This window comes from Crocodylus porosus, unplaced genomic scaffold (genome assembly GCF_001723895.1).
Source record: "Crocodylus porosus isolate Cpor-Errol unplaced genomic scaffold, CroPor_comp1, whole genome shotgun sequence".
Taxonomy (NCBI): domain Eukaryota; kingdom Metazoa; phylum Chordata; order Crocodylia; family Crocodylidae; genus Crocodylus; species Crocodylus porosus.
Window position 1 is genome coordinate 303602 of NW_017728905.1, and position 14765 is coordinate 318366.

At 53.3% G+C, this 14765-nt stretch overlaps 1 protein-coding gene across 1 annotated transcript in view; it reads right to left on the minus strand.

The window, feature by feature from the left end:
• Window positions 1-1658: 1658 nt before the first annotated feature.
• Window positions 1659-14765, minus strand: part of SIRT6 (sirtuin 6) — a 13384-nt gene continuing 277 nt past the window's right edge. Inside the window, exons 2-8 of the mRNA XM_019556982.1 lie at window positions 13594-13721; window positions 10923-11105; window positions 5511-5570; window positions 4542-4637; window positions 4237-4317; window positions 3137-3260; window positions 1659-2104 (exon numbers count right to left, since the gene is read on the minus strand). Coding sequence (XP_019412527.1) covers window positions 1769-2104; window positions 3137-3260; window positions 4237-4317; window positions 4542-4637; window positions 5511-5570; window positions 10923-11105; window positions 13594-13721 — 1008 coding nt within the window. The 3' untranslated portion in view covers window positions 1659-1768. The remainder of the gene's footprint in view (window positions 2105-3136; window positions 3261-4236; window positions 4318-4541; window positions 4638-5510; window positions 5571-10922; window positions 11106-13593; window positions 13722-14765) is intronic.

Below are 14765 nucleotides of genomic sequence, written 5' to 3' on the forward strand. Positions count from 1 at the left end.
CCTGGCAAGGTCCCTGGCACCTCGGCTCTGATTCCTCCAGTGCCTCAAGAGGGTCTGCAATACAGGCAGGAACGGAAAGCCCATGTCCCCTCCGCCCGGTGCCTGCCCTTTCTGCAGCCCACCCTGTTTCAGGCGGCTGCAAGAAGGCAGAGGCCCATAGCAGGTGGATCTCTGCCGGTCTCTTATCAGCCAGCTGCACTGACCAGCTGCCTGCCCCGGCAGAGCCCAAGCTGCCTTTGAAAGGACAATCTTTGCATCTGATTATCACAGGAAAGGCACCTGCCTCTCTCCCCCTGGCTCTGTGCTTATGGTGTCCTGGTGCCCATGGGTTCAGAGAACCCCCTGAGGCCAGCAGGGAACGCACAAACACCGAGGTACATGGGACCAGGGATCTCAGGAGGGATCCAGGGGCCAGGGAGGTGGCTGGACTTGATGTGTGTTGCCCCATGGGCTCAAACTTCAGACACGAGAGCTCTCGCGTGCTGCAAAGGCAGATTCAGCTGCAGTCACGAGGCAGGGTCTTCACGGGGCCAGGCAATTGCTTTAAAAATTGGCTCAGTACAATGGAGTGGGGGTTGGGAGAGCCCTGGCAGGCAGCAGCAACATGTGCCAACACGAGCCTACTACCCATGAAGCTGCAGCATCTCCCCGAATGAACAAATGTGCCAACAAAAGCCTTTGCTGTGGCCTGCACTACAGCCTGGAGTGGGGGGTGTCCAGCACGGCCACCAGATTTTAACACCCTGCAGGGACCCCGAAGGATGGAACAGGAGTTGGAGGAGCGACCGCACAGGGAGGGGGGTCTGCAGGGTAGAGGGAAGAAGGGCCATGGCAGCGGGGAGCTGGGCTCCACCAGCGACTGCAGGGAACCGTCGGCGCCTTACTCAGGGCTGCACGTTCAAAAGCAGCAATTCGCCAAGGAAGGCAAGAGACAGAGGCACCGCACCCCAGAGCCGAGAAGGAGCTTTGGCCTCCCCCACACTGGGAACGGCAAGCCCTGATGACACCACGTGCAGATGCTCTTATCCCAAAGCGACCTGCTATTCCTGACCAGAGCAGTGCTTTGACGTCCCAGCCTCCCTCCAGCTGAATGTGCTCCCACGCAGGGACGAGCCCTTCCACCCTTTCCCGTATTCTGCACACCCCTCCCAGGCATTTCCCTATGGATGTGACAAGAGATACAGTTCCTGGAGCCTCCCAGCTCCTGAGTCACACATGCCTGTGTGCAGTGCGTGTGCATGTGGAGGTTATGTGAGCATCTGAGGGGGGCGGGGGGTGTTGAAGACTCCAGACCAGTACATCACACAGCTCCAGCATCTCTGGACAGTCACACTTCACATCAGATAACATAGGGTTGGGGGAAACCGCCCCGGTTCCAGCTGCTTGGACCCATCACTGGACTGGATCCCACTGCCCTGACCCCCTTGATTTTCCTGGGAACTTGGTCTCCTGCTGTTCCTCCCACAGCAAGGAGTCCAGCTCCCCTCCTTCCTGACTCACAGTCCACCAGCCACCGCTGGGCCTGCCACAGCCCTTCGATGGACTGGGGGGGGGCCAGGAGTCAGCTGGGCAGGACGATGCAGCAGTAGCTCACCCTGCTCGGTAAACCTGTGGGACAGCGGTTCCCCCTGGAGGCAGGAGAAGCAGCTGCCCACACGCACATTTCAAGGTGGTTTAATACTTATAAAAAGGGACAATATTTTTAAGTGTATAAAAAAAAGCTGGTAGGAAAAGTGGCACAGGCTGGGACAAGTCAGGAGAGTCTGTGTCAGGTGAGCAGTGACTCTGCTTTCCTTCTCTTGGCTGCTACAGGGCTGGGACATTCCTGTTTCACACTGTCACAGCGAGACTTGGGCACGAGCCCCAGGCCAGGGCAGGTCCCACTGACCCCCTCCATGATGCCGTTGTGGTGGGAAGGGGATTCAGCCTTGGCTGGACAAAGAGCATCAGGGTCGGACTTGAGGGGCTCTTCGGGCTTCACCAGCTCTGCCCTCTCCACCACCACTGGCCCTCTCCACTCAGGGATCTCCAGACCCAGGTGCTTCATCAGCTTCATCATGACTTCATCCACATAACCATGGATGCGCAGGTCGGCTTGTCTGTCCTGGGGCCAAGAGGCAGAGCACAGATGTCAGGAGCTAAACTGCGCTCTCCCCTTCCCCCTATGCACAACATGCTATGAAACTATGAACATGGCACCCCCCATGGCAGTGAGGGGAAAGCTTAGGGTAGAAACAACCCTGGCCCTGTGACCTTCCAAATGCACCTTGTCTGGGACTAGGAGAGGACTCTGGATGTAATGGCTTTAATGAGCTGTTGACAGTCAGCTGGGGCAGGCTACTACCTGTTTAAGTTCCCCCTGAGACGGTTTGTTTGGACTATTATTCCCCCTTTAATAAACCCTGCTACAGTGGGGAAGCTACCTTGGTAGCTTGCAAGCTTGCAGGTTTTGGGGTGGGGGCTTGAGCCAAGATGGAGAATTTGTATCAAACCCTTAAACTGAACCTGGCCCTTGCTACCACCGTCCAGTGCTCAGAAGAATGGTGATGTACTGGGTCCGATCTACTGTCCTGCCTACAGCCTGGCCTGGCCCTGGAGCCTCCCTGCCTGGTACCACAGTGAATGGGAGCAGTGTGAAGGGCAGGGACCACATGACATGTCCATCCAGACTACAACAAGGCAGGAATCCTGTCCTGGGGGATCGTTCCCACCCCTCACTTCATGGGGCACTTCAACAAACCTTGGGCACATAGGAGAGTGTCAGTGCTCAGTGCCCATGGCACAGAGCTGAGCACAGACAAACCCCTCAATGTCCTGCACTGCTCCCAGCGAGGATTTTCTGCCCAGGAATCCTCTGTATCAGCTGGGATTTGATTCACCAGAAGATACACAGGGTCTTACTTCTCCGCTCTAGATATTTATTTTTAGGCCCAGATCTGTGGTCTCTGGCAATGGGAACACAGCCAGGGCCCTCGCTGATGTGGGCCCACCTCTTCTAGCTGGCGCCAGCAGCAGACGGCCTGACCCACTTTTGCAGGATTAAATCAAGCGGACACAAGAATGATGGCTGCTGCCGCTGTCAACCTACATCTGACAGACCCTGCACGCAACGTGCCAACCAAGTCTTCTCACTCACATGTTTAGTAGCTTGGAGATTGACAATCACCAGCTTCCCACCTCTCTTTTTCGTGATCAGGGGGAGATTGCCACTGGGTTTGATCTGGAGAGAGGTTCCCAGAGTGATCGACAGGTCCGCTTTCCTGAGGGAAGAACGTCAAGACAGCCAGTAGAGCCTTTAATGCAGAGCAGAGCCAGCGTCTGTGAGAAGTCCCCATCTCCAAGACCTATGACAGACCCATCTCCCTTGGTGCAGAAGTCAACCTCACAGCCCCAATTAATTGGCCACAAGTGATGAAACCGTAACCCAAGACAACACACAGAAACTAGTGTTCAAAGGCCCTCAGCAGGCTCTGATCCCAGTGGTCTGATCCCAGAGCCAACTTGTTTTGTGGGACAAGGGCTGATTTTTTTCTTCTGAGTTTGTACAGCACTAAGCCTGACAACATCCCAGTGTGAGATTGTAGCTCCTGGTGCTACCACCGTACAGTAAAGAACTAGTCTTTGGAGACAGCTCTGTGAACAGCTGCCCACAGGTAGGAAAATGCCCTTTCATTTCCTCCCATCCTTATCTTACCTTATTTTACCCATCCTTATCTCCTGTAAACTTGGACAAGGGGACCTAAATATTTGGTGTAGCTCATTAACCTATAAAGTACTTCCCAAGAGGTTGTATTAACAGCAGGGAATGTGACCTAGAAAACAATCCCTCCTGCCCAGGTAAGAAAAGGTACAGTCAGAGGCATCCTACCTAGCCAAAAATGTTTCCCCCATGACTGGCAGAGTTTGCTGGTTAAGGATTAGCTACCACCTCCCTGGCAAGAGGGAAAGGGAATCTCTATTGAGGGAACTCTCAGGGCATTTAATTTCCCTCAGACCCTTTGCAGTGCAGTGTCACAGGCTTCCAGCACATCCTCATGCTGCTCAGCTGCAGCCCGGCTGACTGGGTAAAATCCTAGAGCAAAGGTGATGTCGCAGGGGACTGGCAGGTCAGAGTCCAAGTATCTGAACAGCTCCTTTCATGCCGGGACCTAGGAGCAGTGTCCGAGATGTTGAATGTGGCAGAGGGGCTGGGGGAAAGGAGCACAGGGGCCTGCCTTCCACTCTGAGCACCACTACCTGCAGGCTTCATCGGCCAGGCTGAGGTCCCGGTCAGGTAGCGAATCTTCCCAGTCCAGAATAGTGTCTATGAGCTTGCCCCTGGAAAGAGAACAGCACAGGACAGCGCACCTCAGTACCGAGCACCACCTCAGACTCACCGTGACACGGGGAATCTCAAGGGCACAAAAGTCAGTCATGTACCAAGGGGATCCACAGAGATGCTCAGGCTGCAGCCAGGGGGCACCAGCCAAAGATGTCCTCCTCCAAGGAGACCCTGCAGGGGGTGGGGAGGGAATATCGCATTCCCGCGATGCAGCACATACCTACAGGCACGGAGACCACGCGCTTTAGTGACGTTGCACAGCCTGCCTGTCGACTTGAGGCCCATGCTCCCCACCACGGTGTCCCGCACGTACTGCCTTCACATGCAATGAGAGAGGATGCAAGTCAGGCTCCAAGGCGACACAAGTCCTCACGCCTGCCTGCTGATGGCAGAAAGGGGTGCAGGATGAATGCACCCATCGGCTCTCAGCCCATGGAAATGGGGGAGCCAGAGGAAGCTACAAAGGGCAAAAACCAATGGGTGATCCTGCCATTTTGCAGCTGGGAGAAGGCAAAGATCCACCTCTTTGGCTAAACGCACCCCTGGCACGATGCCTGGAGCAAACAGAGTCATACTGGAGAGCAGGGCCGGATTCCAAGTTATGAGGCCGCTTGATACCTTTATGGACATAGGTCTTTGTCTTTAAACCTGGGGTCTCCCTGTGGCCACTCCCCCCCACCCAGTCTGAGCAACAACTTCAAAATTACAACTAAGGCTCTGGAAGCCCAAACCTCAATGAACGTGACCCTTTTACTAAGCCCTGAGCACGAGCCCAAGGCCCTGCAACAGGGCAGCACCGGGGCTATTTCAGCCTAATTGTGATGGCCACAACCTAATTAACAGGCCCAGGAGCCATGGGGATCCTCCAGAAGGGCGCGCACAACTGATCTGCCACGCAGCACCAAGGGGGAAGTGTTCGTTTAGGATTGTACTGGACATATCTACTCATAAGCCAGCAGCGCAAGGTACAGTCTCACAGGCTTGGCTGCTGGACGCCCACGTGCTGATGGGAAGCGTATGCCTACTGCTGCTCTAGGACTGCGATGGCACCGTCCAATCCCCTGCGAAACCCTCCTGCCCCAGAGATGTGCTGTGGAGCCGAGGTGCCTATTAGCACAGCCGTCAGACTCGCCCATGTTGCCAGCCTACTACGGGGAAAGCGAGCATTGGAGCAGCGGGGCTGACATACTTGCCGCATTTCACACATTCCTCCACAAACATGTTCCCGTGCAGCTCGGCCAGCTTGTCCCTGCGGAGGAGACACGACAGATTAACGTGTGCCCGGGAGGCCGTGGCACCCCTCGGTGACATGGCAGGCTCTTGCATGCAGTTGTCATGGACACGAGATGCCCGAGCAGCCTGTCGCTGAGGCTGGAACAGTTCCTAGCTGCTGTGAAGGCTGCTGGGCTGCGGGGGATAGGGCCGTGCTGGCAGGGGTGAGAGCATCTCACGCATGGCTCTTTGCAATGAGGCCACCCCACAGGTGAGCTGCTATATTTTCTTGTGTGGAGTTTGCTGCAACCCCTCCCGCCTCTGGGATCCCGCTGTGCTGGGCACTGTAGAACCATCCTCACCCCAGTCATTTTTCACATGAGAAGTTTGCAATTCTGGGATAGGACACAAGGAGTTTCCCCTTCCAGATGCTACTGGGATGCAAACAGGAGAGGGCCTAAAGCCCCAGACCCCCTGTGCCCTACGTATGCACCCAGCGAGAGCTCTTCCCACCTGAACAGACAAGAGAGAGACTGAGAGGGGAGCCAGGGCAGGGAGAGGGGATGTGCCTTGCCCCACGTAAGACTAGGACCCAGATCACCCCCTTGCAGGCCAGTATCCTTCCCCTGGCATTAGGCTGGCTCTCAACACACTCTCAGTCTTTGGTACAAGCCCTTGTGCACACAGAAGACAATTCTCAACTCGCTCACCTTGTCAGCTCCTTGCCCACCGCAACTCAGAAAGACAACAGATCAATACTGAGAGCACGTCTTTATAGAGGCAACTGCCTGAATTCAGCTGCCCTGTCAACCACAGCTTTATCCCCATCCCTTTGAACAGTGGTTCTCAACATTTGTAGACTCAAAGCCCCTCTGGATAGATTTGAGGCCCCCCTTGGAATATATCAGCTCCTAGTTTTCACTTTGTGCTTGCCAAAAAATAAGAGAGCAATTTTTCTGTTGCAAAGAACTCAGAAAATCCACAGTTATGGGTCTCTATTTGAAATCTCTTGGTTTATCATGCAAAGCATGTTTGCAGACCTAACAATGCTAATATTGCATAGCACTCTGTCGTACCCCTGAAAGGATCTCAAGGCAACCCAGGGTCCTGCAGCACCCTGACTGAGAATTGCTGACTTAGAGGCTAACCTGTGGCACAACAGTCCAGCTCAGAGAAGGGGGACACAACCGGCTCTCTGGTTGTACCTGCTAAAAGAATGGGACTTTCAAATTCCACCGCATTCTGTGATCATTTCTCTCCACCCGTTCTGACCCCAAACGTCTGATTTTTATCTAGGGTCAGTAATGAAATTGGCCTATAGCATCTGAAGACATTTATCGGATTCTGTCCTCCTGTGGTTCCAGCTCTTTGTTGTTAATTGAATCAAGACAGACCTTCACCAACAGCTGTAGCATCTATCTGATCTGTGAGCACCTCAGAAACCACCTTCCTTGCGGCTGTGAGATTGGCAGCGCCTCTCTGCAGAGCCCTTTGTTGTGGAAAGCGCAGGTGATTTGTTTAGATCAAAGCTTCCTGTGTACTCTGCACAAATTGCACCGTGCTTACGGTGGAACGAAGGGAATGTAAAGGCATGCTCTTCCTGTACGTGCCACCATCAATGACAAAGACATTCGCCAAACTTCTTCAAACCAGCCAGCAGAGTGATTGGGACTGCTGATGAATAATTGAATTTCAACAACACGCACGCTTCAAGGCCTTGGGTCAAAGCATGTCAGCGTGTGGTTAAGTCACATGGAGCTCAGCTGGCCTTAAGTGCTGCTAAATGGAGGGGCCTTTGTGAGGTCCAGAGAACACCCTCCACAGCTGCATGCCAGGGTGACTGCCCAAAAGCGTTTGGCCTTTTTCCCTTTCATTTTCACCGTCTGAACAAGTGGCACAGACCTCTGTTGCATTTTCCTATAGGCTCAAATGGCATCTACAGCGAGTTAGAAGCAATATGCTTCTAGTGATTGGGGTGCTCCTAAGATACGAGCTAGCAGGAACACTTGAATGCTGTGTGACCCACAAGTCATTTCTAATGTGGGAACCAGCCACCTTGCGGTAATGATGTTCAGCCAGCCTCCACAAGAGAAGGCTGAGGGGGGGTCTTGTGGTCTGTTATAAACTAGTCAGGGGGGATCAGCGGGCACTGGGGGAGTCCCTGTTCCCCCGAGCACCGCCAGGAGTGACCAGGAATAACAGTCACAAGCTGGCAGAGGGTAGGTTTAGGCTAGACATCAGGAGGCGCTACTTCACGGTCAGGGCGGCTAGGGTCTGGAACCAGCTTCCAAGGGAAGCGGTGCTGGCTCCTACCCTGGGGGTTTTTAAGAGGAGGCTGGATGAACACCTTGCTGGGGTCGTTTGACCCCAGTACTCCTTCCTGCCATGGCAGGGGGTCGGACTAGATGATCTGTTCAGGTCCCTTCTGACCCTACAAACTATGAAACTATCCTTTTAGCTCTTCCTGCCATTTTTCTAGCATCTTTGCTCACAGTTTGTAACGGCCAAGTCTGCTGCTTCTGCCTGCCTGACAAAATTATCCTGGACAAATTGATTCAATAGCTTCTTCAAACTGCTTGGGTTTTGCAATGTGGTGACACTGAAATGAAGGAAGGTTGCAGCTTTCTTGGCAAGAGCAACTATTGACTTGCCAAGTGTTTTCGGGGCATCGTTACTGTTTGATCTCCTTTGCCATTTTTGGGGGTGTTAGTGATGAACAGTGATTGCTCTTGAATGAAATGAACTTTGGGTTATTGGAAACCGACCACTGGGATTCAAATCATTTCCTGGGCTAAGTGGTGATAATACCGAGGCCACACATTCACAGGGCTGCACTCAGCGTCCTGCTTGGCTACTCCAACATGCAAAATTTCACTCAATGACACTCGAGAAAAAGACCCAGATTATCTGTGCTCCAAACCAAGAGCAAACGTTTCCTCTTAACAACTCCGGAAAGCGTAAATACAGCTTGTGAGAAAAGTGAGACCTTTTCCCAGCTCTGGTCTATTAACTCACTCATCCTCTAAAGCATCCTTGAACTCCACATACTTTTGTGCTCCCCCTGATATTTGGTTTTTAACAAATATTAGTTGCTCACTTGCAGATGATATCAGGAGCTCTCACTTCGGCTGCAGTGAGAACGAGAAGCTCATCACTAGAGGCTGAGAAATAAGTCATGCTGGCTGAACTCGTGTAGGAACACACCCTCCAAAGCCATGTCCAGATTATGGATGCTAGCAAGCCAAGCCGACAGGGGCTCACAAATCAGCACATTCCCTTTCCTGTCATCCAGGGAGAGTGAGCACCACATACCACCTGCAGCCCTTCATCTGATAACCAGCTCCTTTGGGGGTTTTGCTTAAATCAGCTCCAAAGCAAACCCAACTGAACTGCACACAGGCACTCAATGTGGATTAACAGTGTCTGCAGAGACACTGTTTAGGAGCATTTGGGCATTTAGGAGCATTTTCTTGGGTGGATAAGTCTTAAATACAGCATTTGGATTCCCCATAAGGTTCCAGAAAGCCCAGACAGCCTAGCAAGGCTGGCTGCTTGGACAACACCATGTCAGCCATTTCTATGGCTTTTCTTCAGTCCCTTCTCCCAGCCCCTTTCCTGTCATTCTCCTACTTGGATCAAGCTGGCAGAGGAGAGCATAATTTATTCCAAACACGCAGGCTTGCAAAGCAAATAACCTCTCTGTCTTGAGGGCTGCAACCATTCTGCTCTCCGGTATTTTTGTAATACACTGATGCTTCCCCTGGAAAAAAAAAAAAAGCCTCTACTCCCAGGTGGAGCTAACGGAAAGGCTGGATCCTCTGGAGACAGCTTTACATCTCTTGTCACACTATAAAACACATTTCAGACTCCACTTTTACATGTGCAGGGACTCAGCTCCTTCAGGGGGTAGCTACAGACTGGGGGGAGCAGCTCCGTACCCTGTTCCCTTGTTAGAACCAGGACACAGCAAAGAAGTAACCACATCAAGTGATCCACAGTTCTGGTAATTTAAACATGAACCTTAAATGCAGGGCAATCTCTGTCTCTTGCCCCTTCTAAGAGGGGTCTGCAGATGTACATAGAAGCAGGAGCTTAATTCAGAGCCAATTTGGATTCCAGGCAAAGCTTTGTCACTGAACAGGCAGGGCTGGCACTGCATTTAGCTATTTTCCTTCAGAAAACCCAAGTTAACTAACCTCCGCTCAGGGGAGTTGAATGAGCAGCTGTGCCTGAACAAGGTGAGGAAAGGGTAAGACTGGTGTCCCCAGCAGGCTACACGCAACATCTTTGCTGGCAGTCAGCAAAGACCATTATTCATACCCACGTTGTATGGAAGGCTGGCCCTGGGAAGCCAGCTGCTGTCTAAACAGCAGCATATGCAGGCTGGAGAGGGTCTCCTTATCATTCTCTTCTCAAACAGCTGAGCAGTCCCTGGTGATGGCATAACCCCATGCGTCATGCTCCATCTCAGGGCTTTGTGTGCCAGGACCAGGCCTCATGCAGACGGGGTCTCGGTGCCAAGAGTAAGTGAGTGCATCTCAAGCATGTCAGTAAGGTGCAGCCTTCAGCCAGCAAACGGTCAGTCCCTCTGAGGCCACGTGGGCCCCCCACGCACTCTGCCCCGGGCAGTGCCACACACAGCACCCGAGCTGCCTAAGCTGAGAGATGCCTGAGACAATGGAAATGTACCCCCAGTTTCACTCAGGAGGCTGACCCCACAGAGACCCAAGGGGCAGGACCAGCTGGCCAGGACCATCCTCCCCACTGGCCTGCAGGAGGAGTGGAAAGATGAACGCAGCCTGCCCAAAGCCTCATCCTCCCAGACCCCGCAATGCTTGAGGTTTCCAATAGCCATCGATACCGGTTGCCCTACAGAACTTAACGCTGCCCTTTAAGGGGCTCGATCAAATCCATGGGCATCCTATGCAGGTCACTGGCACTTTAAAAAAGGGCTTCATTTAAGAGCAGCAGCACTGGGAGAAGGCAGTCTCATCTGCCCCATGGAATTACCAAGACAGAGTGTTACATGGCCTGTGTTGTATCCTCCCCCCCGAGCTTCTCCCACCCCCCTCTCCACCTCTTTAAAATCCATTCAGTTTACTTCTAGCCCCTGAAATGCATCCCAGTTACATCCCTGCCACATACCTACTGCGGCAGAGGGACAGATAGAGGTTCAGCACAGACAGGGTCAGGCCCCGCTGCCCCTAACACTGCAGGAATTCATACCCCAGGCATTTGTTTGCCTCTCAAGACGGCTGGGAAGCATTGATACCTGCTCTGCTAGGTTTGCACATGCACCTCCATGCACAGGCCTGCAGAAATGCACCAATATGAGGGGCCAAAGGGCTTGTCACAGGCCCTGCCAGGCATGGAGGGGGTGATGCTGTACCGTGGGAATCCAGAGCGGACGTGCAGACCATCCACATTCTGGCTGACCAGGAACTTCAGGATGCCGGCTCTCTGCAGCTCCAGCAGTGCCATGTGGGTCTTGGAGGGCTTGGCATTCTCAAAGGTGGTGTCAAACTTGGGGGACAACCCCTTTTCCTCCATGGTCCAGACGCCATTGGGCCCCCTGCGGCAGAGGAGAAGGGAGAGAGGTCATGGAAAGAGCAGGGGCTCGGCAGCAGTCTGTGGATGCAAGGCCAGTCTGCGTTAAGGGGTAGCGCTGCTAAGTAACAGGACCTGCTGCCAGGGTCTGTCTAGTCTTGATGTATTGAGGACAGAGGTGGGGCTTCAGCAGCAATCTTGGTGCTTCTTTTAATGCAACTGCAGGCTACAATTTAACGCTGAACAGGATGAGAAAGAGCAGGGCAAGAGCAAGGACCTGAATCAAAGCTGATGCTCAAGGCACCAGCAGGCAGGCAGCTTCCACTGGGTCCAACTGGCCCTGAACCGCCAGTCAAGAGCTCCTGCAGGCCATGGGGCAGGGAGGTCATTAGGTTTAATGAGCAGGAGTGGGACAAGGACACATCAGCAGCAAGAGCTGGGTGCTGATAATGAGGTAGGAGGGGGGTCTATGGGTAGGGTAACCTGAGGCAGGGTCTGCACAGGGCTCGCTTGGTCTCGTGAAGTCAGTGCATCCTGCCTGTCATGGAGACAGATGAGAGTAACAGGAGCAACAAAGCTGAGGGTGTCTGCAGAAGCCTGTGTCCCTCCTGCCCAAATCTTCTGACCTAGCTCTGCCCTTGGCATGTAAGCGACCCCCTCACAGGTACCACTAGGTAACATGCACTGCCCCCACCCATCCTCAAGCCCAGACCACTGACCCCTGCAGACTGCCTGAGAAACCACAGGCAGGCTAATTACCACAGTGGTGACTGGGCCGATTAGCTTGCCCCTGAGTTAATTAGCCCCCCACAGCACTGCAAAGCCATAGCTGCCTTGCTTGTGGTTTGGGAGGCAGCCTGCCAGGAGCAGTGCAGCAAGCTAGAGGAAGCCACTGTAAAGTTTACCTCCTAGGACCTGGCTTAAGCAATCTCTGGGTTCAGCCTGGACAGCAGCACAGGCCCCTGCCTAGGGAGCAGCATGCCACGTGGCAGCTTTGACATGGGATAAGACTGGTGGGACCCAGTTATCCCACTGCAGGCTCGATAACGTCACAAGGAAGTTGTTCCCATGCTTTGCAGAACACAGCAACAGTGCGCCCACTTCTTTCCCTGAGACACCAGCCCATACACTGAGCCTCTGTGACCAAGACCTTCCCTATGTCCTGCCCACACTGTTTTTTCTTCATTTTCATCCCATTGCTTTTAATTACATCCCCTTAAAACATCCCCTCTCCTGGGTGCTTTCACACCAAGGCAACACCTGCTCTTGCCTGGGCTGTGATACACCCTTGGGCAACTTCAGTGTCCTTCATACCTAAGCGTGGATCACTGCTGTCAGAGCAGAGTCCTGCAGCCCAGGGGAACCACCTGACACGGAGGTTCTGGGTACCCACCACCGCATCACCAGGGAGTGGGTGTATCTAGAGAAAACTGCACAGCATCAGTTTATACACACAATCCCCTCTCTGGAGGGATGAGATGCATGGATCTGGCTATAGCCACAGCCCTCAGCAGTGAAGGGAATCAGCAGGGAGCAGCCACAATGGGAAACTCAACTATGGCAAAATACCAGGCTTAATCCCCCAAGAAATCACCCCAGTGGGCACCACAGATCCAACCCCTGCTCACAGGCTCCCCAGGCTGGTCTCCAAAGGCATGGTATCACCTGCTGTTTAAAAGAACAGACCAGCCCAGAGATAGAGAAGCTGCTCAGTATTAGGAGACAACCTCAGATGTAACCGCCTAGCTTCACAGAGTCTCTCTGGGCTCCCCCACTACCCAGCACACACCAAACAACTGTACTGGATAGTGAAAGCTGGGATACAGTTTTACTACCACAGAGCCAGCACCAGAGAAATGTCCCATGGATTTCAATGCATGATCACAGCCCATTTGGGCCACGATGTAGCAAATCTGAGACCAAACTACAGCTAAGAGCTCATAGAAGGAAATCAAACTTTTCATATCCCAACGTCCCACAGCTACAGAGAAGCATTTTGAAGAAAAAAAAAAAAAAATCAGTAAAACAACAGCTATAAGTTAATGAGGAAACAGGACATCTTCCCTACAGCACTTAACCCACTGAGTCACTAAGCCAGGGCCTGCAATGCTGCCAGGATTAAATCACGTTTCATTAGCAAACACCATCAGTGTTATCACTCCAGGCACCTTCCATCACACCCCCACTCCCCACAGCCCGCTTCCTCTGCAAATCTTAAGGCATTTTCTAAACTTTTGCAAAATGCCTCTGCCTGCTTCTCTCCCAGAGAGCCAAGCAAGAATACTGTGTCCCCAAAGCCTACGCCAACCATGCAGTTTCTCCAATACAAGATATCACCCACATGAATTCTTGCCTGTGTACTACGGAGATTTTATAGGTGGTGAAACCAAAGTACAAACATAAATCACTTTTTATAGCCGGATAGCAACCAGGAGAAAAAAGCTAACGCTCAGCATGCCATGTTACCCATAATCCCACTCTGCTTCAACAACACAGGATCTCTCTTCCTTCACCTGAAGTCGGGGATCCCTGCGGCTGTGCTGATCCCAGCCCCCGTATGAAACACCACGTTGGAAGAACACCTTATCAGGTTGGCTAGCTCACGCACTTTCCTCTCCAGCTCCTCCGGAGGATCAAAGATCTAAAGGAAAGAAATGGAGACAGAAGTAAGTTTCCCACATGGCCCCAAGTGCAGGAAGAGTCAATACATCATTTCTCTTCAGCTGTGGAATAAACCTAGGATGGAGAACAAGATTACATGCTGCTGATAGGTAAAGTGCATCAGCACTTAACAGGGTGGAAAGAGCATTGTCTTAGAGAGGATACTTCTTCCCACTCAGGACATCCAGATCTTCCTTTCCAATCTACTTCAGAGAGGCAAGGAGCTGCTCTGGGTTTCAGCAAGCGATCAACTGGCTGAGAAATACTTTGCCCTCTCACTGCTGCTCTCTTCAAATCAGGTAACAATAGATACCCTCCCTCCTTGCCTCCATTTTACAGGTGGGAAAACTGAGGCTTTACTAAGGGATATGACTTGGCCACAGCAGAACCAGAAGAAGAACTCAGGGCCCCTGAGGCCCAGGCCTGCCCCTCTCAGGCAACTAATAAATGCTGCCAGCCTGCAGGAAGGATGGCATGAGAGACAGGCCAGGCCTCCAGACCAAAGCCCCCAGTGCTCACTGCCCGCGGGCGACACTGCTGAGCAACACGTCAAAGGCAACGCTAGTCTCCGTGGGGCTGGACGGACACCAGCGGTTCGCTGGGGTGACAGGCCCTGCTCCACTGAAGGGGACAGACGTCACGGTGCAGAGGCCCCCTGCCCGCCGGCCTGACAACCCACGCCCGCCATGTCGCATGTGGGGGGGGCACACACCCCAGCTACAAGTGAGCACTGGCCCCCGCTCAGGCAGGAAGCAGAGCCCAGGCCTCCCCCGCCCCTGTGACCTGCTGACCCGTGCTGCCCCCAATTCCTGGGGCAAGGAGCGCCCGGGCCAGAGGCACACTCCAGCACCCCTGTGGCAGGCTGGGCTAGCGGCGCTTACCCCAGATCATGGGGGGGGACGCACACTGACACGACGCTGTACCCCCCTGTGCCTGCCAGAGTGGGGGCATGGGGAGCCGAGGTGCCCTGTCCCCTGTGCAGGGGATGGAGGGAGCCAAGGCAGGAAAGGGGCCAGACCCCAGG